This window comes from Odocoileus virginianus, chromosome 27 (assembly GCF_023699985.2).
Source record: "Odocoileus virginianus isolate 20LAN1187 ecotype Illinois chromosome 27, Ovbor_1.2, whole genome shotgun sequence".
NCBI classification, from domain to species: Eukaryota; Metazoa; Chordata; class Mammalia; order Artiodactyla; family Cervidae; genus Odocoileus; species Odocoileus virginianus.
Genome location: NC_069700.1, coordinates 10277811 through 10305304, shown reverse-complemented (window position 1 = coordinate 10305304; position 27494 = coordinate 10277811). Strand labels below are relative to the sequence as shown.

Sequence of the window (27494 nt, the reverse complement as noted above, 5' to 3'; positions counted from 1 at the left end):
GGTGACTATGATGTAAGGGAGGAAAGAAGGCAGAAAGAGAGAGCCCTGGTGAGATGTTGGAAAGTGTTAGGATATAAAGAAGGGTCAGGAAAGGGGGCTGAGTTTGGCTTTGGTCCAGTCAACAATGGAACACTGTTATGAAACACAAAGAGAAATATTTATAAACTGTCGCGTGCTGATACATCATGATATACATGAAAACCATTGATTTGCCACTGTCTGCTGCTCCTTTATTTGTTAACACTGGAAGCAACCAACCCAAGGGGAAAAACCATGGAAGCTTTTGACCACCGGGTCAATTTAGCCCTCATCTTGCTAACTCAGATTCTTCCTTTGAAATTTCCCCCTTGACCTTGGGCACCTCCTGCCAAACTTCTTCCTGAGTTCCCTCCACAGCCCCATTATTACCTCTTTTACATGATTTTTCTTATCCTCATGATAGAGTGGCATTCCCCCTGAAGGCCAATTTGTAGTCATACCATGTAGGACATTAACTGAAACATCAAATCAACTTCATCTAATGCCAACTCTGTTCTTGGCCCCCGTCATTCTTGTTAAAGAATGAAAAATTCCATAATTCTGTTGGTTTCTTCTCCATTTTCTCCCTTATCAGAGAGTTTTGTTGACCTGTACACTCTTCTAAATTTAATATCCTAGCTCATTTGACTCTCATTTTTTAACCATGATAACGTACGTGCTTTTTATACAGGAGGCTGCCCCACCTCCACTCTGTCAGCTTTGTGCATAAATAGGCCATATCGTATTTTCACCTATCAGACTGGGAACATCACTAAGATTGGTGGTACCCAGTGCTGATGAGATATGGAGAAACAGGTTCACTCATAGTTTGTGGAAGTGTAAGATTACACAACTTTTTAAAAGGACAATTTCGCAGTATCCATTAACATTAAAAAAAAAACTAGATTTGTGACTCATTAATCCCCCTTTTAGAAATCTACCTTATAGACATATAAGCACTAGGGTATAAAGATGCAAGTCAAGCATATTTCCTGTAGGATTATTTATAATATTAAAACAATAAAGAAATGAGCTAGTCATCAAAATTAAAAGATCAGAAAGAAGAATGATAGTATAACTTGTCAACAAATCCAATAACTAGTTTTCTGAAGGGAAAAAACAATACATAAAATTCTGGCAATGCTAATTAAGAAAAAAGAAGAAATTACAACTAAAGCATTATTAAAAGGTATATGTTTAGAATATGTCTTTAAAAGTATTGGATGTTTAGTAATCACTAAGAACTATGAGAAATTTAATAATCAAGTGCTCATGTTTAGTCTGATAAATTCAAACAATAATAAGAATAGAAAGAGTGAAGATTTTTTCCTCTAACCCCATACTCCAGAGATAGCCTTTCTATATTTTTCTCTGTTATAATGATGATGAAAATAATATTGACTAAAACGTCTATAATTTTTACTATGTGGTATACATATATTAATTCATTTACTCCAAAAACAACTCACAGGGAAGGTAAACACTATTATCATCATTGCTACATTAAAGATAGACAAACCAAAGTGTAGAGAAGTTAAGTGACGTTTTCCCTCAAAGTCATACAGCCAGTAAATGATAAAACTAGGATCCATACTCTCAACCACTAAACCATACTAAATTGACTCATTGGAAAAGACCCTGATGCTGGGAAAGATTGAGGGCAGGTGGAGAAGGGGGGTGACAGAGGATGAGATGGTTGGATGATATCACTGACTCAATGGACATGAGTTTGCGCAAACTCTGGGAGATAGTGAAGGACAGGGAAGCTTGGCGTGCTGCAGTGCATGGGGTTGCAAAGAGTTGGACACGACTTAGTGACTGAACAGTAACAACAATACTAAATTGTCTCTCATCCAATATATATTTACATACCTTTATGTACAAATATAGGATTTCCCAGGTGGCACAGTGGTAAAGAATCCACCTGCCAATGCAGGAGACACAAGAGACTTGAGTTCAAACCCTGGGGTGGGAAGATCCCTGGGAGGAGGAAATGACAACCCACTCCAGTATTCTTGCCTGGGAAATTCCAAGGACAGAGGAGCCTGGTGGGCTTCAGTCCATGGCATCACAAAGAGTCAGATATGACTGAGCACACTTATGCAAACACAGTTATTTAATTGACATACATTTTAATAAAAATATTCTTACAATGTTTTTCTGATACATGCTCATTTTACTTAACGTATTCTGTACACCTTTCAAATTCTTTTTTTTGTTTGTTTTAAACTTAATTAAATTTATTTTAAACTTTGTCAGTCTTAACCATATACAAAACTTTTTCTTCAGGGAAACTTTCCACAAACCTTCTAATCACTTTTTTTTTCTCATTTATCTTTATTAGTTGGAGGCTAATTACTTTACAATATTGTAGTGGTCTGTACACCTTTCAAATTCTTAAAAGGTGTTTCTAATGACCGAATCAGTAAAAACATGGGTTTCCTTAGCTGGCGTATTAGTTTTGGTAGGTTAATGTTCTCTGATAAACAAACCCAACTATGTAATATCTTAAGCACAAGCTAAGTTTATCTCCCATGTGATTGCTTAAAGCAGGTTCAGGTCAGTGAGTGGCTGTCTTCATAGTGTGATTCAAGGACCCAGGCTCCTTCTAACTTGTTATTCTTGCATAACAGGAGCATATTGTTATCTGCATGATTAAGGCTGGTTGCCACATCCAGGATATGACTGGTAGAAGGGAAACGGAGCATGAGAAAATATGTGCCCTTAAAAGAGTAAGTCCTGAAGTGGGATTTATGTTACTTAATACTCACATTCCCTCAAGGAGCATCTACTCTCATGGCCATCAGACTGCAGTGGAGACTGGGAGATGTAGCCTAGTAAGGAAAGAAGGATAGATTTTGGTGGACATCTTAGTGACTCTGACACAGTTTTGTTGTATATTTGTTTAATTGTATTTTTAAAACATTTTGACCCACTGATATCATATTAAAAGAATCACGTCTTTAAAGGTGTCACAGGTACTTGTCAAGTGGGCACATCTCTGGTTAGTGGCAGGTTCAGAATGAAAATTGTATTTTCTGATTCCATGACAAAGCTCTTTCTGATTAATGCAACACTTAACTTTTTGTGAAGAGTTAATGAAGCTTGAGCTTTTTTTCCCCTGATGATAAGTTTTATTGGAAATATGTCTGTCTAGTAGATGTCGAAGAGAGACTTATTTCTGTAAACTATAGAGTATGGAATTAATTTGAGAAAATAGTTGTCTAGCCAGTTGGTAGGAACAGCCTGCAGAATGTAGACCATATTGCTGGTGTAATTATTTTAGATGCTAACAAAGGAACATTTTGATAACTCTCTAGAGAACCAGATTTTAATTGTTAATCTTGGGACATCACCCCCTGAATTCCACATCCAGTGAATGGGCTTATATTAACATTCTTCTTAAAGGCTTCAGATAATTACACATGACCCATGAATGAGCATATAGTAAAGTAGTGACCCCTTATTTAGTCTGGTAATTTGCATGGGTAATTTGGATACCTGAGGTTTTCAAATACTATTTCTTTTCCAAAAGGCATATACAATTACTTTCTTTTTGCTTACGTTAGTCAGATAAACATAAAAATCTCTTTTGATTTGCCCTTACGGTTAGAGCTAAAAAAGTGAGATTCATAATGGTGGAGGAAACTTCTGGTTATTTTATCCAACTTTTGTCTATCTCAGGATATGGAGAATATATATATAAAACTTACACCCCCTTTAAATATCATGTTTCCATAAACGTGTACCATTTTCCTGAAGATACATGTTGTACATGGCTCTTGTAAAATATTTCTCTGGACCTCTATACATCTTTTATAATGCTACAGGACAATATCTTCAAATATCCATAAAAGATTATAGATTTTATCATGCTTGATTGCAGAAGGCAATCACTGCCCCGGAACTGACTGTCTGCATCTAACTCACTCTGATCTTTTCTCTATAGCTTTAAAGTTGAAGAAGAATATTGGCGGTATGCAGGGCAGGCTGCTGGGGAACGTGCGCCATTAGCTCACCCCTGCTAGGGATGTGTGCCGTTCATTATGTGTGGGCACGACTGTGCCCCATAGAGAGCATGAGCAGGAAAGTACAGTCTTCCCAAACGAATCTCACTCTTACCAAACAAATCTATAGAACTGTTATGTTCATGGGAAGACTTCCTATTGTAAGTTTATTGACTTAGGAGTTGAAATGAGGCTGTAGAATTATTATTTAAAATAACAAAAAAGTTTAAATGTATATCTTCTGATTAGCTTCCAAGATGAAATACTGACACCATAGGAAATTGCTAATTGAATTTTAACAAAAAAACCCTTGTGATATTGGTGAATGAGACTTAATAATCAGTATCATGGCTAAGTGAGCATGGTCGATGATGTGTTTCATCTGGATCTTCATGTTAGCAAGAGGTATCTTTTTTTTTAAACTATGATTATACTGAATAACAAGATATTAAATTAAAAGTGGACTTAAAACCCAAATATTCAAAGTTGTAGTTTTAGGCAAAAATTATCTTTAAATATAAATATCTTGTCTGGAGGGAAACCTGGAAAAAATTTTCTACCAATAAGCAAACAGTATCCTTCATTAGTTACATATTCTGTGCCAAGTTACTATAGAGCACAGGAATAAAAAATCATTTGGAGAAATATGGATAAATGAGGGCTAATCTGAGTTGGTTTACTTTCTACTTGTAACATAGATATAAGCTTCATCACACACAGAAACATTAAAATAGTTAAAACTTGCAAAAGAAATCTGTGAAAGACTATAAAATCAACTTGTCTCGGTTGAGGCAATTAAAGCCTTTAAAATTATATCTGTATATCAAGTGGTACAGAGAGTGCCAATGGTTTAAAATAATTCTTTGGAAATGAACATGTTTCATAAGTCATTTTTAAATATATTTTACTTCTGAAATGATCCTTAAAGATTTGGTATCAGACACAATGAAAAGACTCCAAACCCATATTCAACTGTCTATTCTCCTCTTCCAATTAAGCATCACAAAGATGCCCTGAGTTAAACATGTTCAAGACTGAACCATGGTTTTCTCCAGCTCATGGTTCTCTTTCAGTGTTTCCTATCACAGGAAATGGCTGATTTTACATCTATGATGAAAGGTATGAGGAGACTATGACCGAAACTAGAAATGCAGATGAGGAAAAGATGGTATGTGTGGGCAATGTGCATTCATCTTATCATGTTGAATGGAGTTGGGACAGGCAGACTGAAATACTCTGTATACTTGGAGTTAAGAATCTGGAGGAGTCATCTACATAGAGGTGATAGATGAAGTTAAGGGAGACGGATGAGCACTTGAGAGGGAGGGGAAGATTAAAGGGTCTGAGTCTGAGAAGTATATTGTGTATCACCAAATCAAGGGAAGTTTAATGAGAAAAGGGCAGCATCAAGAATCTCAGGGCTTCCCTGATGGCTCAGTGATGAAGAGTCTGCCTGCCAATGCAGGAGACAGAGGTTCGATCCCTGATCCAGGAAGATCCCACATGCTGGGGGGCAACTGAGCCTGTGCACTCTAGAGCCTGTGCTCAGAAACGACAGAAGCCACCACAGTGAGCGGCCTGTGAAGGCAACTAGCGAGTTGCCTCTGCTCACAGCAACCAGAGGAAGGCCCATGCAACAACGGAGGCAGCACAGCTAAAAATAAAGAGACAGATAAAATTATTGGGAAAAAATTCTCAGTGGATGAGAAATGAGATGAAGCCACTAAAGCTAATGACCTTTGAGAGTTTCTTCTCATGGACAGAGGAGCCTGGGGGGAAACAGTCCATGGGGTCGCAAAAGAGTTGAACACGATTTAGCGACTAAACAACAACGAACTACAATATGAAAAACAGGTGAGCAATGAGGATTTATTGTATAGGATAGGGAATTATAGTCAATATTTTGTAATACTCTGTAATGGAATATAATCTGCAAAAAATATTAACTGAATCACTACGCTGTACACTTGAAACGAATGCAATAGTGCAAATCAACTATACTTCAATTAAAAAAAAAAACACTTGATTCTAAAAATTTCTGACAGTCCTTCCAACTACATTTGGCTTTATCTGATGTTTAGAAGAAGCTATTCTTCAGGGAAGCTGATGCTATGCTGGACAAATTCTCTGATTCAACTAGAAAGACTCAGCTCTCTTTCCTAATAGCTGACATACGAGCAAAGGGCAAATCAAAGAGGAAAAAAATTTGAACACCCTGAATTCATCACAGTATTTAAACAATTAGAATTTTACTTTATTTCAGAATAAGTTTACTGTTGAAAAAGAGATATTTACTAAAGCCACAACATTATTCATTGGACAAAAAGTTTTATAGCAAAACTGTGGTACACGAGCATTAGTAATTTGAGTACTATATGGTTATAGAAGACATTTAAAAAACAGAAATGATGTATTCCAAAGGCTGTAATAGGCACAATATATATGCTTGTCTTGGGTCTGCAAGCATTATACTAGAATTCACTACAAGTGATCCAAGAAGTTGCAGGCTTTCAGCATTAGGTACTAAAAAGATAAAGGATTATCAGAGTTACTCTTCTATGGAAAAAGCATGTACTATCAATAACACAAAACAGGAGCAGCAAGCCAAGCCAACAAACAATTTTTTAGATTTTAGAAGTTGTAATATAACTATGGCTATTTTATTTTCATTTTTGAGACTGGTTAGCAAGTCTGGCAAGTGGAAAAGAAGAAAGTCTATAATAAAACATTAAAGACATCACTTTCAAGGCATCTGATATTTCACAGGTTCAAAATTGGAAAACAACCACTGAGCTTGTTCCTAGAGCAAAATTCTGAGGTATTAGAGAGCAAAAAAAAAAAAACAAAAAACCAAAAAAACCCTGCTTCTTCCTATCAATGTTTTTGCATAAAAATCTTTATGCAGAGAAGTAAAAGTTTCCCAAGTGACATGGCAGAAAAATATTTAAGATGAATCATTAGAGTTTACTTTAGGTTTTTGGTAACTGTAAAGAATACAGGTCTTTTCAAGGACCAAGAAACTGGATATGGTTCTTAGTATGGAACTTTATGTTTTTAAAACAAATATGTATTCAGGCTGACAGTGTATTCATGCTGATAAAGGTGGTAAAAATAAGAAAACAGAAATTGTAGCTTTTTAGAGTATACTACTACTATATATATGGAAATTGTCTAAAAGATAAAAATGTACATCTTAGATTCTCAAAGGTTTTATTTTTCAACTAGCAATTAAACGCAGGTGTAACAGTGAGTCACGCAGCACCTTTACCTCTCAGCTACTGGGAAAATGATACGAGGGGAACAGAATTCTCTTTTTTTTTCCTTTAAATATGTAATGCTCACAAGTCATCATGTGGAACTCAAATCACACACAAAGGCAAATCATGAAGAGATGCTAAATATTTCAAAAAGCCCTCAGAGGCGTGCCGGAAATGACGCGGTTTCTGCAGCACAGAATTGTCGGAGGCCAAAACTAAAGCAGAGGCGCTACTGCAACTTCTGGGTCCTTAATGCTGCTTTCTTATTTTTGTTTTTTCATGTTGGGGGGGGGATTCAGGTCAGGGGCTTTGGTGGTCTCTCGGAAACCATGATTTCTGTAGGTTCAGTGATTAGCTTGGCTCCATCCCAGGCTGTCTTGAACTGTTCAGGAACAGGAAATTCTCTCTGGAAAAAAGCAATAAGAGCAAGATTATTTAAACCAAGGCTTTGCAAATTGACTGATGGCTGATTGGTGTCATGCTCAGTCACTCGGGTGTGTCTGACTCTTTGCAACCCCATGGACTGCAGCCCGCCAGTCCATGGGACTGTTCTTCCGTTCATGGGATTTCCCAGGCCAGAATACTGGACTGGTTTGCTATTTCCTTCTCCAGGCAATCTTCCCGACCCAAGGATCAAACCTGCTTCTCCTGCATTGGCAGGAGGCACCAGGGAAGCCCTGTTACATGGTGGACAAAGACATTTTAGAGAACCCAAACCTGCATGGTCATATGACAGCTCTGTGAATGCCTGCCAGCATCCTCATTAATGCCAGAACTTACTAAGAACCAGGTGTTCTGTGGAACACCAGGTATGAGTGAACTCAAGTTAATCTCTACAAGAACACTGCTGCTGCTGCTGCTAAGTTGCTTCAGTTGTGTCCGACTCTGTGCGACCCCACAGACGGCAGCCCACCAGGCTCCTCTGTCCCTGGGATTCTCCAGGCAAGAACACTGGAGTGGGTTGCCATTTCCTTCGCCAATGCATGAAAGTGAAAAGTGAAAGTGAAGTCGCTCAGTCGTGTCCAACTCTTAGCGACCCCATGGACTGCAGCCCACCAGGCTCCTCCGTCCATGGGATTTTCCAGGTGAGAGTACTGGAGTAGGCTGCCATTGCCTTCACTGACAAGAAGATTAAGAACTAGATATTATTGAAATGCCACCTACAGGAAACAGAGGCCTGAGAGGTCAAGCCTCTGAGCAGACAGAGTTCAAACCTTAGACATCCTCTCTTACCCATGACTCTGCACCAGACTCAAACATGCACAGCCATCAACTGGGGACCTTGTTGAAAGGCAGACTCTGATTCAGTAGATCTGGCACATAGGATGACAGTCTACACTTCCAGCAAGTCCCCAGGGGATGCTGAGGCTGCTGGTCCCCAGTCACACTGATAAGGGCTTTGTCCTGGTGTTATGTCTATCTACTCTTTGATGAAATATAAAAATATGCTGCAAGTTGCATATACATTTGTTATACATCCTGCTTTCCTACTCTTTCCATTGGGAAATACACGCACACATGCCACCCAGATACACTACACACCATATCCTCCCCCCTCCGTCACACACTCACACATACACAGAAAAATGCAGAATAGGGAATTCCCTTGCGGTCCAGTGGCTGGGGGACTTCCCAAGTGGCGCTAAGTGGTAAAGAACCTACCTGCCAATGCAGGAGACATGAGACATGAGAGACATGATCCCCTGGAGGAGGGCATGGCAGCCCACTCCAGGATTCTTGCCTGGAGAATCCCATGGACAGAGGAGACTGGTGGGCTACAGTCCATAGGGTCACAGAGTTGGACATGACTGAAGTGAATTAGTATGACAGTGGTTAGGATTCTGGGCTTCCCTTGCAGGGGGTGCTGGTTCAACCCCTGGTCAAGGAACTAAGACCCCTCAAGCTTCGTGAGCCTAAAAAACCACATGACTTTTTAAAAAAGCATTAAAAATTGCAGAATAGACAAAATAAAATTAGCTTGGGGTCTCTCCTTTCCCTAGAGAGTGAGTCCCCAGTCGTTACAGAAGAGAGCAAAAAAGGAAGGTGAGGAGCAGTCTCCTTGCTTCTGGTTTTGTGGCCTCCCTGGACTTCCTGTACAAACCACCGTTTGAAGGGCTGGGGCCTGTGCTCATCTGTTGGTGAGATGTGATGTTTCAGTGGAAAACACACACGGACACACAGCTTCCTTGACATAGGATCCAGCTGTTTCTTTTTTAAGAAGCTATTTATTTATTTACTTTAAAGGGAAAGCCCTGTCATGATCGGTGAATTCTCGAGTGAAATTTGGAATGGAGTCTTGTCTTTTTCTTTTTCGGCCGCTCTCCTCGGACATGAATTTGAGCAAACTCGGGGAGATAGCAAAGGACAGGGAAGCCCGCTGTGCCTGCAGTTCATGGGGCTGCAAAGAGTCAGACACGACTTATCGACTCAACAATTCCTTGGCTTGTGGGATCTTAGTTCACTGGCCAGGGATGGAAAGTGGACCCACGACAGCGAAGGCACTGAGTCTTAACCACTGGACCACCAAGGAATTCCCTGCAATGGAGTCTTACCATGAAGCAAAGAAGCTAGAGTCTGAATAAGTGTGTGTGTGTGTCCAACACCCCTTCTGGGGCTCTTCATGAGTAAACCAGGCGTGGTGTTTGCTCTTAAGCACCAAGCCAGGTGGAGAACGCTCCAGAGTGAAGGCGCCTATTTGATTGTAACTGTACTACAGCTGTTCCTGATCTTTCTTGGCAGTGCCATGATAGCAACGGGATGACAGATCTTCTCTGGGAGACTGATTTCTTTCGGATGAGTCATCCCCACCATCCACTCCCAGGTTGCCATGCCCACCGCAGGACCTCTATTGCTCTCTACTCCCTCCAACAGGAAAGCGCACGGTGGGCCCACGCGCTGAGGGCACAGATAATCCACCTATTGAGGGGAGACTACATTTTCAGCATGAAAGCTTAGGTTTTGAGCTCTACTCATCCTTTAGGTCACTGGATCTCAATCTTGGCTCCACATTGGAATCAACAAGGAAGCTCTAACCAAGACAGATGTCAGGGTACCACATCCAGAGGTTCTAGTTTAATTAGCCTGGAGTGCTCGTGCAAACCCTCATAGCTTTTCTTAGCAGATCCACTTCCCCTGCAGCTGAGTTTTCTGCTTAGACAGCTGCAAAGGCCAGGAGTCTCCCTAATTTTTGGCTTCCTTCTTCTGAAGCTGCTTTGTATTGGCTTCAACTCTTCAGTAGCTTTTTCAGGTGGAGTGCCCGAGACGAGATGCTTTCTAGCTCAGGGTTAGGCAGTCTAACTACCTCATGTAGCATGGCCCAATGCTTGCAGTTTTGCTTTTCAGACTTAAATAATGAATTCTGGGCAGCAGTACATTGGGTGTGGCTGAGAAGGGCTTACTGAAGACATGGCAGCAATCTCATTGTCTGCTTAAACACATTAACCCAAGCGCTGACTGCTGTGTAGACCACCGGTGACTGACCCACAGGCTGCTGGGGTTGTGGGGGCTCCCCTTTCAAACGTGTGCCTGGCTAAGTTATGTTTTATCCCATCCTTCCCTGGTTCACTGCATTCCTTGAACCAGAGGGGATGATCTCTTGATTTATTTCTCTTTCAAGAAGCAAAGACTAGTAGGAAGAAATATTAATAACTTGCTACCAAATGGCAACAACCAGCAAGTCCCTTGCACTGTGTGACACAAAAAGTGTATTTGTTTATACTTCCTTTTCAGTGTGAGACTATATACTTGCATCTTTTAGAAACTGCTTTGTTGAGGAGAAGAGACAAAGAAAATACCGGGTGGCTTAGGTGAGTGTTTCTCAGAAGGCCATTGGATGGGCTGATGGCATCAGAATCATCTGGGATATATTAAAACCACGGATTCCTGGACCCCATTCCAAGCCTCCTGATTCTAACCTCTGGGTGCAAAGTTTGGGACCTGCTATTTTCATCATGTTTCCCAGCTGATTTTTTTTTTTTAATTGATTGTGCCACGTGGCAAGTGGAATCTTAGTTCCCTGACCAAGGATCGACCTGCCTTGGAAGCACTGCGTCTTAAACACTCAACAGCCAGAGAAGTCCTTAGCTGGTTCTCATGCTGGGTTTGAGAACCACCGTACAAACAGGTTCACTTATTATTACCTCCTTTCCCTCTGCTTGCCCCCAAAGCACTTCTCCTTCTTTCCTTTTGCCCCCACCATGTGTCAGTCCCTCAGTTGTATCCGACTCTTTGTGACCCCATGAACTGTAGCCCGCCAGGCTCTTCTGTCCATGGAATTCTCCAGGCAAGAATGCTGGAGTGCACTGCCATTCCCTTCTCCAGGAGATCTTCCCGACCCAGGGATTGAACCCAGGTTTCCTGCATTGTAGGCAGATTCTTTACCATCTGAGCCACCAGGAAGCCCACGCCCCATCATACCAAAGGAGAATAATTAGTCTAGTAAAATGAGCTCAGACACCTGGTATGCTATTTGATGATGATGATGTCTTAGTTGCTCAGTCGTGTCTGACTCTTTGCGACCCCGTGGATTGTGGCTCACCAGGCTCCTCTGTCTATGGGATTCTTCAGGCAAGAATATGGGAGTCAGTTGCCATTTCCTTTTCCAGGGGATCTTCCTGACTCAGAGATTGAGTCCAGGTCTCCTGCATTGCAGGCAGATTCTTACCATCTGAGCCACGAGGGCCCTTCTGTTTGATGAAAGCTGGCCCATTAAGGTAATTATTAGGAAACCGCTTTGAGAACCACAAATCCAGGACTGGGCACAGTCAAGAATCTAACAGGGGAGCCGACATGTGAAAGGCCATTCTCTTGAGTTCCTTTCTTAACTGCAATTTTTCTACAAAGGAAGCTCAAAACTTGGTAGGTGACTAATCAGTCTCTAAGAACGTTAATCATGAAAAATCCTTTACAGTCTTCTAAAAGGTACTTACATAATCACCATCCTGAGGGATAAGTATATTCATTTCAGATGACTTGGCACTCACAATCTCACAGTCTAACGCATCTTCACTGAGGTATATGTGGCAGCCTTCTGTCTTATTAATGGAAATTGTTGGCACTTTCCCCATTACCTGAAATAGAAAAAAAAAACCTAGGGCCAAAGCAAATAAATAGAAATTCCAAAATCCCCAAATAAGTACAGTCCACGGGCCTAAGCAAGCGTTAGGAATAGCTAGGTCAGGGCTGGGGAGGCTGGTTGACGACAGTGTCTCCAAGGTGAATTAGTAGGTGTCATTTGGGGACAGAATGAAAGGACCACACAAGGGGATTCTCAAACCTCAGGGTCTCTTTCCTGACACAAAACAAAGGGACTAATTTGAAAACAGCAGCTAAATGTTCAGAAGACGTTTCACAACCCTATTAGTGGAAATGAAGCATATATTTGATTTCATGATAAAAGAAACAAGATGCTTTTGCTTTTATGTGCTTAAAATTTTAGTTTTGACACATCTCTAGGAAACTTGGATGAAAACACACATGAATATTGTCCTTTAAGAGTAAATTATTCTGTAAATGAGTAGATTTTTTCCCGAATCTAAGTAAGAATAAGTAAAAATCACTACAATTCTTCTCACATAAGTCCTTTGCTAGATAAAAATCACACTGGCTGAATGCAGAGCTTAAATGAGATAATGAGTGTCTAAGTATTTTGAAATGTATTCATTTCAGGAGCCCAAACTGGAGACTTGGTTCAGGCCACTCATTGTATGGGTAAATAGTATCATACACAAGAGGAGGTGGTTCTTTGTATTATTACAAATATCAAGTGCTATAAAAATTCTGATCAGTTTAAAATTTCTTTTTTACAGTCCCGTTTTCAGACACAGCCACGACCACCGCCTCCCCCCACCGCCACCACACCCAAATCTCTACAGGGACAGACTGTTCCCCCAAAGACCATATTACAACTCTATAACTTTCCTTCTTGTAATGGTAATTGAAGTGATAAAAACATCTCCTCTTTCACCCTGAAGAAAAGACTGGGTTGCAAATTAAAGAGCAAGGCTTGTGATGGTGCAGGTGATGTAAAGAATTCCTTGGGGGAGCCTGGCCAGGTCACCACACTGCTCTGTTTTCTCCTCTCCCCGTAGAAACTGGACACTGAGTTTGGAACTGAGCCACAGTGAGGGAAAAAATAAAAGGCAGAGGTAGTTCAAGGTCAGCTAAGCAACAAGGCTTTGCCATAAATTAAATAAAATAATACCTATATCTATATATCAAGAATGTGTCAGCAGTAATGTTTTGACAATTTCTAGATTTATTTTATAATGATGGAGAGCATTTCCATACTGCCCAGAACTGTATGAATACCTGGCAAGCAAAGGGAATGCAAGTAATTTGTCACTGTGTCTTGGGCAATTCGTTTATGAGACAGAGTGGGGTCACTTGAGGATAGCACAGTATGCAAAGACATTTTATTTTTGTTTATGTATCACTGTGTTACTTTAAAAAAATGCTAGAAGATCTGTGAAAAATCTGAAAAACAGGACAATTTTTAAAAAATAGTCCTGATAGGATAAGAACTGTCATTTCCACAGCATTTTAGTCAGTATTTCCTTAGAGTAAATTACATACAATATATGTCTTTTATCCCTTGTAGTCTGTAAACATTTTGAGAACAGAGATTGTTTCTTATCAGGAGAACTGGGCTAACAAGTAGCTTCTCTGTTGAGTGACAGGTGATATGTGACCTTGCCCAGGCCAATGCTGTAGCATTTAATGCATGTATCTGTATTAACTTTCTTTTTCTTCAATTTATTTCTCTATAAAAATTTCCACATAATATCTTAGTCTCTTCTCTCTCCCACAATTTGTACTGTTTTTTTCTGGGATAGTTTGCTAAAAAAACAGAATAACTGAACTAAATCACATGAATCCGTGTCCTTTTCTTCCTTTCAGTCTTTTAAAACTAATTAATGTGGCTGTGCCAGGTCTTAGTTGTGGCATTCAGGATCTTTTTTAAAAAAGTTATTTATGTTTTTACTGTGCTGGGTCTTCGTTGCTGTTCGCAAGCTTTCTCTAGTTGCAGCGAGCGGGGGCTACTCTCTAGATGTGGTGCTCAGGCTTATCGTTGTGGTGGCTTCACTTGCTGCAGAGTACGGGCTCTTGGATGCATGAGTTTCAGCAGCTGCAGCACACTGGCTCAGCACTTGTGGGTCCTGGTCTCTAGAGCATAGGTTCATCAAAAGTTCTGGCACATGGACTCAGCGGCACCTCTGCATGTTGTATCTTTCCAGATCAGGGATCGAACCCATGTCTTCTGCATTAGCAGGCAGACTTCTCACCACTAAGTCACCGTGGAAGCCTGGCATTCAGGATCTTTAATTGCATCATGTGAATTCTTGGTTGCAGCATGTGGGATCTAGTTTCCTGACCAGGGATCGAACCTGGGCTCCCTGCATTGGGAGCACGGAGTCTTAGCCACTGGACCACCAGGGAAATCCCCTTGGAATCTTTTAAACAGCATTAAAGAAGTAAAATGTGCAAATATAAAATTCACCTGCTTTAAGTGTACAGTTTAATGGTACTCAGTAAATTTGTACAACCGTCACTTCAATTCAGTTTTAGAATATTTCCATCATCCCCCAAATATCCCCAATGCCCATTTATAGTCAATTTGTCCTCATTGCCAGGCAGCCTGCACTAATCTGCTTTCCGTCTTCATTGTGTCCAGGCCCTTTTAAAATAGTTTATTAAATGTTTTAAATAGGTAATGAAATTCACTTGGTTTGAACATCGAGAAGTTTGAGAAGTGTTCAGTAAAATATCTCTTGTTTCTGAGCCAGGCTGCCAAGTTTCTATCCCTCTTGGACAGATAACCATGGTTCATCTTTCCAGATTATTTTAAGGCTCATAGCCTTGAAAAAACTAGGATATATTTCAAACATGGGAGCACACAAAGACTAATAAAACAAATATGTGTGTGTGTGTGTATGTCTGTTAAACAGCTTTATCAGAATTTAACTTTTTGGCTTATTTGCCTTATTTTTAGGGCTATAATCTTATACTATAGTTGAAACCCCCTCTATACCATCCACCATCTCCCTGTCCTCCCTTCTTCCCTCCACAGACTGATTTACTCTTCTGAATTTTGTGTTTACAGTTCACAGCAGGTTTGTCTCCTGAGGTGAACTCAAGCCTGCATTAGTATATTTAACATGTGCATATTGTTTTGCATGTTTTTGATCTTTATATAAAGGGACACATTATACAGTGCCTGTTGTTCTGTAATTTGCCTTTATCATTCAAGGTTGCTTTTGAGATTTCCTGTTTTTAAACATGTAAGTGTATTCAATTATTTTAACTATTGTACAGTACTCTATTAGGTAGATTTATTTGTTTACTTACCAGCTGTTGGACATTTAAATTGTTCTGGGTTTCACTGCCATTATGAATAATACTGCAATAAACAGTTTTACATGTCTCATCAACATACGTATTGGAGCTTCTTAGGTGCACACACCCAAAAGAGAAATTGCTCAGTTACAGGCTATGACTGTCTTTGACTTTATTAGATGGTGTCAATTTCTCTGCATGGTGAGTGTAATAGCTTTGCTCTCTCAACACTGGTGTATCAGGATTCTCATAACAACTTTTATACCAGGAGACTTTTTAATATATAGGCAGTCCTCAAATTGCACAGTTCCAATATGCATGAGTTTCAGCTCACAAGCGCTTTGCAAAGTAAGCACAGCCTGAATTCAAAACTGACGAGTAGAAGAGGACATACCCAATTAATCTGCATTTCTTCTTCTATTAGGGAGGTTATGCATATTTTCATATGTTTATCAAACACTTCAGTTTTTCCTCCTCTGAACTGCCTTAATATTCTTAAGGCAGTATTCTTATTCTTAGTATTCTTAATATTCTTTGCCCATTTTTCTACTGGGTTGTTAGTTTTCTTCTATTTTATTTGTGTTAACTTTATAAATTCTGGTTATAAATCCTTTTAGATAATCTGCATTGCAAGTGTCTTTCTTCAATCCATGCCTTATCTTTTAGCTTTGCATCTGATGTCTTCTGTTGAACACAAATATTTTAATGAGGTTAAATTCATTTGTCCTTTTCTTCTATATTTTATTCTCAAAGTTTAAAAGTATTTCTTTTCACGATTAGGACTTCACTTTTCATGTATGGTATAAGGTAGAGATTAGGTATTTTTTCTCTGCATGGAGGGTCCTAAAATATATCTCCACATATGTGCCAACTATTGAATATACTACTCGAGTTAAAAGAGGCAGTGGTGAAAAGCCTAGTAAAGCCAAAGAGAACAATCTATAAAACTGGAAGCCAAGTTTAACAAACATTATCAGGAAACATCAGATAATAAGGGGTGATTAACAATATGAAGAGGGTATAATCAAAGATAGTAGTTGCAGTTGGCCAAAGTAAGAAGTCATTTAGCTTTGGGCATATTATAAAATCCCATTTGGCTAAATTAAAATTGCTTAAACAGTGCAGATTTTCTTCTGTTTTGCAAATTCAATTCCAATCCTACTTTCCAGCTTGTTTTGCTGATAATCTCATTGACTCTTCAGAAAAACTTTATCCAGAATCATTTTTTTCCTGAAGGAAAAACATCCTCTTTGGCAGGGTACTATTATGCAAAGAGAATCTCGTACTATTTTGGTTCATTTATTAGTTGATTCATTCCAATCATTCACTCATCAAACATTTACTGAATACCTACTGTGTGCAGGTATTGTGCAGATTTCTGGAGCTGTAAAGATTAAGTAGCTGTTCCTGAAATAGAAGTGGTAAGCTTGTAATTGCTGTGCAAAACAGGGTGAGTTATAAGAGGGTGAAAAGAGGGAATTAACACTGTCCAAGAAGGAAGAGAGGGCTTCAGAGAGGAGCTGAAGACAAAGCTGTATCTAGAGAAAAGACAGTATGAGTTTTCTAGCTGGACATGGAGGGCCCCTTATAAACAGACGGAGTGGTCTGGTGGTGGCTGGGCAAGGTTGAAAGGACCGCTTACCTGCATTTGGATGTCCTTGGAGTTGATCACTTCCACAATGCCCACCACATTGTCAAACACCAGGCCAAACTTCTTACAGTTGTCTAGGAAAACAAAACATAACAAAACAGTCCCCTAAATACAGACAGCATATTTATACAAAGCAATTTATCATAATGAGTACAGATCTATAGTTCTGCCCTACCAATTATAATGGAATTTATTTTCCCTTTTATCTGCAGAGTAGACTTGCCGCACTTGAAAATGTATGCCACCTGTCTCAGTTCAGTCTGTGAAATCACAAGGTCATTCCTGTCCTCTTGGTATTCCTAAAATTAAAACACAGGCAAATATTAAATATAAGGACAGATAGATAAATGAAGTCCACTGCATACTGAAATTACTGTGGAGCATTCACCAATTAGAGCTTCTCAGTATGTTCTTTCTTTAGGAACCATTTTCTTAGAGACTAAACCACAGGCCTGCCTTTGTCTCTGTGATGTTGGGAATGATTACTTGGAAGTAGGGGGTGTCAGGGTCCATTTGCGAACAGTCAGGCATCAGGCACCCTGGCTGGTGGGTGGGGGCTGGACCAGGGATGTGAGACCTTTTGGTTAAGTCCAGATGCTGAGTCTGGAGTTGATGCTATAGCAATATCTGAAAATAGGAGTTGGGTAAATAGATTAGCAGTGGTCCAAGTCCCAGTGTATTCTCAGACCACAGCAACCTTTCTGGGGACTGTGTTCCTCCACCTTTAGGGAAGCCCCCTGGATTGGCAGGGTTTCCCTGATGGCTCAGATGGTAAAGAATCCACTTGCAAAACAAGACCTGGGTTCAACCCCTGGGTTGGGAAGATCTCCTGGAGAAGGGAATGGCTACCCACTCTAGCATTCTTGCCTGGAGAATTCCTTCCATGGACTATAGTCCATGGGCCTGCAAAGAGTCTGACACGACTGAGTAACTAACATTTTCACACTAGATTGACAGGAGGTACCAGCTTCCATCCACATACAAAGTGTCCTGTCCCGCTCAGACAATGGTGAAAGTGGTGGGTGACTCAGTAGGTTCTATCAGTGCCTTGGTCAGTGGAACAGAATGAAACATCCTACAGCAGATGGGGCAGAGATTGAAAGCTCACTGACAGTGGAGTCAGATTCACAGAGACACAAAGTAGAAAGGTGGTTGCCAGGGGCTGAAGAGAGGGGGAGTGGAGAATTACTGTTGAAGGTGTGCAGAGCTTCAGTTCTAACAGATGAAAAGAGTTCTGTGGATGGATGCTGGTGATGGCCGCACAGCAGTCTGATGGTACTTAACGCCACTGAACTGTACACTTCAATGTTAAGATGGTAAATTTTGTGTCACATGTACTTTACCACAGTTTTGAAGAAGTTGAAGAAAAAAATGCATGAGAATAATGAAAACCAAAAAACACTTACGGAAGCATTCAGAAAGGCCCTGGTTTCTATTCTAGCCAGTGACTTGTGTCTCTGTCTTTTCACTTAGAAATCCTTAGTGCTACTGCTAAGTTGCTTCAGTTATGTCCGACTCTGTGACCCCATGAACTGTAGCCTGCCAGGCTCCTCTGTCCATGGGATTCTCCAGGAAAGAATACTGTAGTGAGTTGCCATGCCTTCCTCCAAGGGATCTTTTCGACTTAGGGATCAAAGCCAGGTCTCTTATACTGCCTGCATTAGCAAGCAGGTTCTTTATTACTAGCACCACCTGGTAAGCCTTAGAAATCCTTAAGACCTTGGCAAACAGTTAAGCCATTGCTCCTTTCATTGGAGTATATCAGGAATAAAGTTAAAGGGCTTCACTCACCACTCTCCATTTCTTCCCTTCTAGCTCTAACACAGGAGCATGTTTCTTAGGAGGATGAGACTGGGGAGACTTGGGGCCTGGAGTGTGGCTTTTGGTAGGAGATGGAGATTGTCCTCCATGAGCCCGTAGGTTGGGATTCTTGTATGTCTTCTGTTCATCTGTAACATGCCGGAGTCCTGGGAAGGTAACACAGAGGCACATTTTTTTAGATCATATGCAAAGGCAAACGTTCCTGACTTTTCGGATCAACATGATGTAAATGGCCTAAGAATTTTTGGTAATGCTATTTTAACAGTTGAGTGTTTTCCCAAGGTTAGTATGCAGAGTCTGAGACTTGCATAAGTTTAGAGTTGATATAAGCACTGTTAAGTAGTTTTTAATTGGAGGAACTTCTTTTTGAATGTGATAAGATGATAGATAAAATTATGCAAAAAGCTACCTCACCAGAAAGAATTCGATGATTTACTTCTGTTGTGGCCAAGTCATTCCCTAGATATAGTCTAAAAAGTTAGGGCATTTCAGCAAACATAGGTCAGAATCGATTCAACGGTTATAAGTTCATTCTCTTCCTTTACAGGTGAGGGGACAACACAGCCAGTTGGAACCAGAAAAACAGTTCAATCTTTTGGTCTTTAGCTCCCACCCCAGCACATAGGAACACTTATACCATAATTCCTATTGCCCATACAAAACAAAGATACATTTGCATAAGGTTTTTGGCAACACGACTTTATTCAGTTCAGTTCAGTCGCTCAGTTGTGTCTGATTCCTTGTGACCCCACGAACCGCAGCACACCAAGCCTCCCTGTCCATCACCAACTCCCGGAGTTTACCCAAACTCATGTCCATTGAGTCAGTGATGCCATCCAATCATCTCATCCTCTGTTGTCCCCTTCTCCTCCTGCCCTCAATCTTTCCCAGCATCAGAGTCTTTTCAAATGAGTCAGCTCTTCGCATCAGGTGCCCAAAATATTGGAGTTTCAGCTTCAACATCAGTCCTTCCAATGAACACCCAGGACTGATTTCCTTTAGGATGGATTGGTTGGATCTACTTGCAGTCCAAGGGACTCTCAAGAGTCTTCTCCAACACCACAGTTCAAAAGCATCATTTTTTGGCACTCATCTTTCTTTATAGTCCAACTCTCACATCCATATATGACTACTGGAAAAACCATAGCTTTGACTAGATGGACCTTTGTCGACAAAGTAATGACTCTACTTTTTCATATGCTGTCTAGGTTGGTCATGACTTTCCTTCCAAGGAGTAAGTGTCTTTTAACTGCATGACTGCAATCACCATCTGCAGTGATTTTGGAGCCCCCCAAAATAAAGTCTGCCACTGTTTCCACTGTTTCCCGATCTATTTGCCATGAGGTGATGGGACAGGATGTCATGATCTTAGTTTTCTGAATATTGAGCTTTAAGCCAACTTTTTCACTCTCCTCTTTCACTTTCATCAAGAGGCTCTTCAGTTCTTCTTCACTTTCTGCCATAAGGGTGGTGTCAGCTGCATATCTGAGGTTATTGATATTTCTCCCAGCAGTCTTGATTCCAGCTTGTGCTTCTTCCAGCCCAGCATTTCTCATGAGGTACTCTGCATAGAAGTTAAATAAGCAGGATGACAATATACAGCCTTGAAGTACTCCTTTTCCTATTTGGAACCAGTCTGTTGTTCCATGTCCAGTTCTAACTGTTGCTTTCTGACCCGCTTACAGGTTTCTTAAGAGGCAGGTCAGGTGGTCGGGTATTCCCATCTCTTTCAGAATTTTCCACAGTTTATTGTGATCCACACAGTCAAAGGCTTTGGCATAGTCAATAATGACTTTATTAAGTGTATGATTAAAAAAAAGTAACCATTCACTGCGAAGACAAAGGTAGTTCAATGATATAATTCTTTGACAAGCCCATACACTGCTTGAGGACAGAAGTTCTAAATTCTTCATCTTGATGCCTTGGTTGGAGCTGGTGTTGGAGCGTCAGAGGCTGAAGTGGTGATACAGTGCATTGGTCAATTTGAAACTAGAATCTCTTGAGTTCTTTTTGATCCACCCAGAAGCCCACTGAGCCCATCATTTCATAGTTCCCTGTGTACTAGAGACTAAGATGGAATGATGTATCCATCACTGTGGGCTCCAGGGGATCTGTATGCTTGGAGCCAGAGGGAGACAGCCTCAAGTCTCAGTTTTCTTACCTTTCGTAATTGCCTCCCCTTGGTTAAGTTGTGCAAATAAAGCTGAGCGTGAAGGAGAGGATGCTTCTTTTATGCCCTCGCTCTCAAAAAGCAGAGGTGGCCCTGGAGGAGGCGGGGGAGGTGGGGGTGGAGGAAGGCCAGGCCCAAGGGAGAGGACAGACAATGCTGATGCAGTTGATGCGACCGGACCCTGCGGGAGAGAGAAGATGGAAAGCACGTTACTGAAATGATGCCCTTGCTGAGAACTGAGATCCTGCCAGCATCACTGAGAACCCGTTGTCAGTGGGAGACTGGAGTTTGAGATTCACAGAGGGCACCTGGGAATACACCTGTGCATCATGTGTCTGTTCCGGAAGACCTGGGACCGAGTGGGGGTTTGTCTCGGGGACACAGAGCATGACGCAGAAACTGCACGTGCAGGATTGTGCCAGCTCAGCTCACTTCAGTGGCTCAGTTGTGTCCCACCCTGTGACCCCTCGGACTACAGCACGCCAGGCTTCCCTGTCCATCACCAACTTCTGGAGCTTGCTCAAACTCATGTCCATCCAGTTGGTGATGCCATACAACCATCTCATCCTCTCCTCCTGCCTTCAATCTTTCCCAGCATCAGGAAAACAAAGCCACAGGTTCATGTCCAAAGCTCGGGATGTGAATGAAACTGGGCTTTGGCCAACTGATGATCACAAGAAAAAAGTGGTGCAACTGATAAGAGGATTCTTTTGGGGACATTGGGAATTGCAACCACCCAATGAAAGAGAGAGAGGTGAAATAGTTTCAGTGGTTAGCTTTTTGAGCAACTCAAAAAAGAAATATTGAAACATTCTCCAGGACTCGTTTTCTAGGTATGCAAGCCTCAAACTGAACCCCACGTGAGGACCATATGTGACCAGCATGTCTGTCAAACACGCAGGTAATCAGGGTCCGGGATCCTTCTGATGATTTGGTTCGTCTAATGCTAAGTGTTCGTAAACCAGAGAAAACTGTATTTTTGCCTGATCAAGGCCCATGCTTTTTCTTTTCCCTGCTATGCAAAGTTCAATCTTTGTTTTCAATATGAAGTTCTAACAAACTCAGATGTCACTAAAAGGTGATTGATAGAAAATACAGGGATTTGTCTCAATGTTTTGAAAGGACTCCATAGACAAAGTTGTCACAGAGTTTAAAACTAGTAAGATAGAAACACACATATACTATAACCTTGTGTTATATACCATTTTATTTTTAAACCCGGAGTAAAGCTGTATGCCTGTGATAAAGAATGATAAGTTAGTTCAATTAAAAGATCAGAAACTTTAAAAATTGAGAGTGATGAAAATGTGGTTGAGACTTATATTAATATGTTTTCAATACCAAATACAATATATAAAACATCAACATAACTGCTAAATATTAACAAAGACAGCAGATCCTTATTTTCATAAATATGGCAGTATTACAAAGTGTCAATATCAGGAACTTTTTACCTGTGGTAGTTTTCAGTTGAAAAATCCACACTATTTTCAAAGTACTTATATAATCCCTATTTTTTCCCCTTTATTTCTATTAGTTGGAGGCTAATTACTTTACAATATTGTAGTGGTTTTTGCCATACATTGACATGAATCAGCCATGGATTTACATGTGATCCCCATCCTGAACCCCCCTCCCACCTCCCTCCCCATCCCATCCCTCTGGGTCATCCCAGTGCACCAGCCCTTGAGCACTTGCCTCATGCATCCAACCTGGACTGGCGATCTGTTTCACACTTGATAATATACATGTTTCAATGCTATTCTCTCCGATCATCCCACTCTCGCCTTCTCCCATAGAGTCCAAAAGTCTGTTCTATATATGTGTCTCTTTTTCTGTCTTGCATATAGGGTTATCGTTACCATCTTTCTAAATTCCATATATATGTGTATAGTCCCTAATAAGTGTAGAATTATCCTGAAAATATGAGATTCTTCTCTTATTGAGAATGAATATCTTTAAAACTGAGTAGGCTGGGAGTTCTCATCTCTTGAAACTGTAATTTGTGATTTTTTTGTTTGTTTGTTTATCAGGAAGAACAGTCTGACTCCATTGGGATTCTTGGGTCAAGTATAAAATAACTGCACAGTTCTTGAGACAGACCAATTTTTTTTCAGTATCTTAAATACTCCCTATTTTGTTACTGGGGTGAAATTTGAGAATTTGCTCTGAATCATAAACAGCATAAAATACAAGCTTTGCACATCTAACACTATTCCAGTCCTCAGTTCCAGACACTCAGAGCTACAGCGTATTACTTTTACTCATAAGCACATCATAACTTAGTCAGCCAGTGAAGGGCCAGGCCCCTCCCCCACATCTGAAACACTGCAGCTTTAAAGATCTCCTATTTTGTGGAAAGGGGAGACCGGCTTCTAAATCTTAAAATGACTTAGATGGTTCCCTCGCTCTCAGAATTCACAGCCTCTCTCCAAGAGCCATTAAAGGACACTGAAACCAATTAAGCCACATATTCAACTTCTTGGAACTATGATACATTCGGATGGCTGACCCGGGAACACCAAACAAAGGATTTACTGCAACAAATGTTGACTATAAAAGCCAAAAAAAAATAAGAGAACTCAGGACCAGTTGAAACTCTGCCTTTGGTTATCCTTTGTGCATTCTGGCTCATTTCTGGCTCCAACGAGGGTGCAGCCCAGGCTCTATAGTTTCCAGGGTGACGTGACAAGCAGCGCCCAGGGCTTTCCATGCACAGTGTCCTCGAAGGCAAAGCAGACATTCCCTTAGCAGGCTCACCCTGGGCTGCACCCTACAGTGAACTTATCCTTGCCTCCTGCTCCTCTCCCGCAGGCATCTGGGACCAGAGCTGTCTGTGCTCTCCTGTGCCTGGCATGAGTGGCAGCTGCATCGACTGTAATCACAGCCTGACACTGTCTTCAAGTGTTCCCTTAAGACAGGCGAGATGGTCAGCGAAGGGAAGGGAGCCAAGAATTCTGGAAAACCTCACACTCGCCAGGCCCTGGTTGTTCCCACTCATTTAACAGATACTTAATGCTCAGTGTAGGACAGGTTCAATGTCAAGGGTCCCCAAATTTATCTGAACTTTAGAATCAGCTGGGGATCTGCTAGAAATTCCCAAGCAGGAACACTCTGGGGAGGTGGAACATGGGCCTCTGTACTTTCTGAAGCTCCCTAGGTGATTCCAACGTGTGGACAAGTTTGGGAAGAAACACTCTATGCTTTGTGATGAGATTAATCTTAGTCATCACAATATTAATAAGACTGAAATTACCCCTCTAACAGAAAACAAAGCAGGAAGTCAGAAAGGCTGACCATATATTCAATGGCCAGTAAATGGCAGCTATGTAATTCAAGCACATATCTGCTTGATCCTAAAATTTTCTTCAGGGGAAATCCTTTTTGCTATATTCAGGAATTAAAAAAAAAAGTAGTCAATCAATTAAAAAATCAGAGGCATGTGTTACCCAACATATATGTGGGCTTCCCTTGTGGCTCAAATGCCACAATGTGGGAGACCTAGGTTTGATCTCTGGGTCGGGAGGATCCCCTGGAGAAGGGAATGGCTACCCACTCCAGTATTCTTGCCTAGAGAAGTTCATGGACAAAGAGGCCTAGCAGGCTACAGCCCAGAGGATCGCAAAAAGTCGGACATGATTGAGCAACTAACACTACTACTACTAACATGTACGAAGTGTTGCTCGTGGGCCTCTGGCTTGAATATACAAGTACTGGGCGGTGGTGTAATAATTTAATTTTTATCTCCGCTACTCGCTCCATCCCTCCAATGCCTCAGCAGCTGACCAGGCTCCTACAGCCAACTCTGGAGCTGGGCTTTATCCCATGGGATAAAGAAGTCTTCAGTATTGGCATCTCAGCAGCAAGTCACCCTCGACGCTGGTTTGTTCAGACTCTGTGCCCTCGTTCTAGCAGTTAGACTCTTGCTCATCCACTTTTCCTGAGTACCCACTGGTGCCAGTAATGGGGTACTTGCTGTCAAATTTATGATTTTAAATGGCTATATTCAGGGTACAAAAGTTCATTTATCTTGTAAGAACACAGCACATAACCTAAAAATGCTGCTTTCGAAAGCTCTATTAAGATTAATTTTGAGAGCAGATGCTTGATTATTTACTTTTGAGTCGGGGAAGGGAGGCACAAAGACTTTTAGAAACGTCTGCAAATCCCTTTCTCTAAATTAATTTCAACTGTCTTGGGAACAGCTGCTTCCTCTGACTTTAAATATATGAATGATAACTATGAAATAATGAAACCATTGTATGTGGGCATGTGGAAAGCTTGTAAAGTTTTGGTTATGTATACTCTCTATATAATTATACTACATGTAATATATTTATATACTAAAGTGAATCAGAATTTTTCATTAAATGTTACTTGAAATAATTACTTATTTTATTACTTTGGAATTTAGGTTTTATTCTGAAAGGGAAAGTACTTCTAGTTCTTAAATGAAATCTCCACACTGTTTTGCTGGCGTAATTAAACAAGCACTTCTATCCGCCACAACACACACCATTGTCTTAGTTATCCAGTTAATTCGGGGATAGTCTAGCTTTGGATTTAAATAATCTACAAACAGGACTCCAGGTATCCATTTTGTTGAGTTTGTTGACAGTAGGACTAATAGGGTGCTTTTATATGGAGGTTTTATGTCTTTGTGACAACTATTGAACAAAATGTGAAATAGAGCTGTTTAAGCAAAAAAAAAAAAAGAAATCAGCTTCAAAGAAAAATTTTCTGTTGAAGATATTCTACTTAATAATTATCCTTTTGGGGAAATTTTCAACTTCACTTTTTAAAGTTTAAGATTTTTCAAGTTCAACAATAGCAATAGCAAATGATCTGATCTAAATAGAACCTAACTCTTCAATAGATGGAAAGTGAATTAGAATAGACTCATTTGTCCATTCAACATTTGCCAAGAGCAACCTTGAAAGAAACTGGGTGGATGATGAAGAAGTAGGCATGCGTCTTGGTTGTTAAGAAAGTCATAATCTAGTGGGAATGGTGAGTGCACAAAATAGTAGTTGCAGATGAAGTTTGGTGTGTTGTGATTCACATGAACAGGAGGCCCTGGTGGCCCAAACGGGGCTGTGGCTGGCTCTTCTCAGGATAGTGGGGTCAAGAGAGCCAGAGAATTGCTGGGGTGGCTTAAGCTGGGGCCATAGCATCGAATGCCCTACAGAGCACAGAGGTTCTGTAAGGAGAGACCCTGAGGGCCTGATGTTTATACAGGTAACAGTAATCTCCAACTTCATGAACAGGCCTGGCAACCCACATCTTGGTCTGTGTTTTCACTGACTTCTTAAAAGCTAGAGACGAAGAAAATAAAAATATTCTGTGACAGTCTCTTGGAAGAGGTGGATTCTGGCCCACACAACTGAGCTTAAGTTACGATGTTTCTTCTATAAAACCAGCTTAGTGATAGTAATATTTTGAGCCACCTGTCTTTAAGTATTTGTGGAGATCACAGATAAAGCGAGAAAATAGAACAGCTGACAAACAGTGGCACTGTTAATGGGGTCTCCTGCCCACTCCACACCCTTTCCTTATGGCCACCCCCTCAACGCCCCTTCACGCCCACACAGATGACTGTCCTCAATTTCTTGGTCAGGTTCTCTCTTTCGCTGTCCATCTCAGAGCCAGCTTGGTCCATTAATCACCTGGCTTACAGTTAATGCTCTCCAGGTACATGTGCCAATTACACACTAAAAAAAGCGTTTAAAAATCATAAAGCATTTCAGTCACAAATGCACTTACATTAACCTGCTAAAACTACAGGAATTCACAGTATTTTATAATAGAACTTTTTGGCCAATGTTGTCTATTCGTTTTTCCAAAGAATAAGATTCTCAAATGATCTTGTGTAACATGGCACATAAATAGGATAAGCCTCTCACATACCACAATAAGAGGGAGGGATTAAAAGAAAGAACTACAGTTTGATAACTAAAGACTGACTTTCCATATACATAAACTAGCTTTCATAGCAGTAAAAAATACTTCATGAATTCATGATTTAGGGTTGTTTATATTTTAGATGTTAAAACTAGTTTCTTTCTATTTTCTGCAAGATGTACTTTGATTAAGAACTTGGTGAAATTGATACATTTCCAAATTTTTCAATTTCCATAAGTACTTACAAATTTTATTCATATTTATATCACACTTTTATTGGCAGACAACCATATTCAAGAAAAAAGATTGCACATAAACTAACGGATGATCATCCT

The 27494-nt window shown here is 40.6% G+C and overlaps 1 protein-coding gene across 1 annotated transcript in view; it reads right to left on the bottom strand.

Moving 5' to 3' along the window:
• Positions 1-5869: 5869 nt before the first annotated feature.
• Positions 5870-27494, bottom strand: part of CAP2 (cyclase associated actin cytoskeleton regulatory protein 2) — a 130960-nt gene continuing 109335 nt past the window's right edge. Inside the window, exons 8-13 of the mRNA XM_070456180.1 lie at positions 21250-21439; positions 19059-19234; positions 17443-17566; positions 17259-17341; positions 12211-12351; positions 5870-7688 (exon numbers count right to left, since the gene is read on the bottom strand). Coding sequence (XP_070312281.1) covers positions 7578-7688; positions 12211-12351; positions 17259-17341; positions 17443-17566; positions 19059-19234; positions 21250-21439 — 825 coding nt within the window. The 3' untranslated portion in view covers positions 5870-7577. The remainder of the gene's footprint in view (positions 7689-12210; positions 12352-17258; positions 17342-17442; positions 17567-19058; positions 19235-21249; positions 21440-27494) is intronic.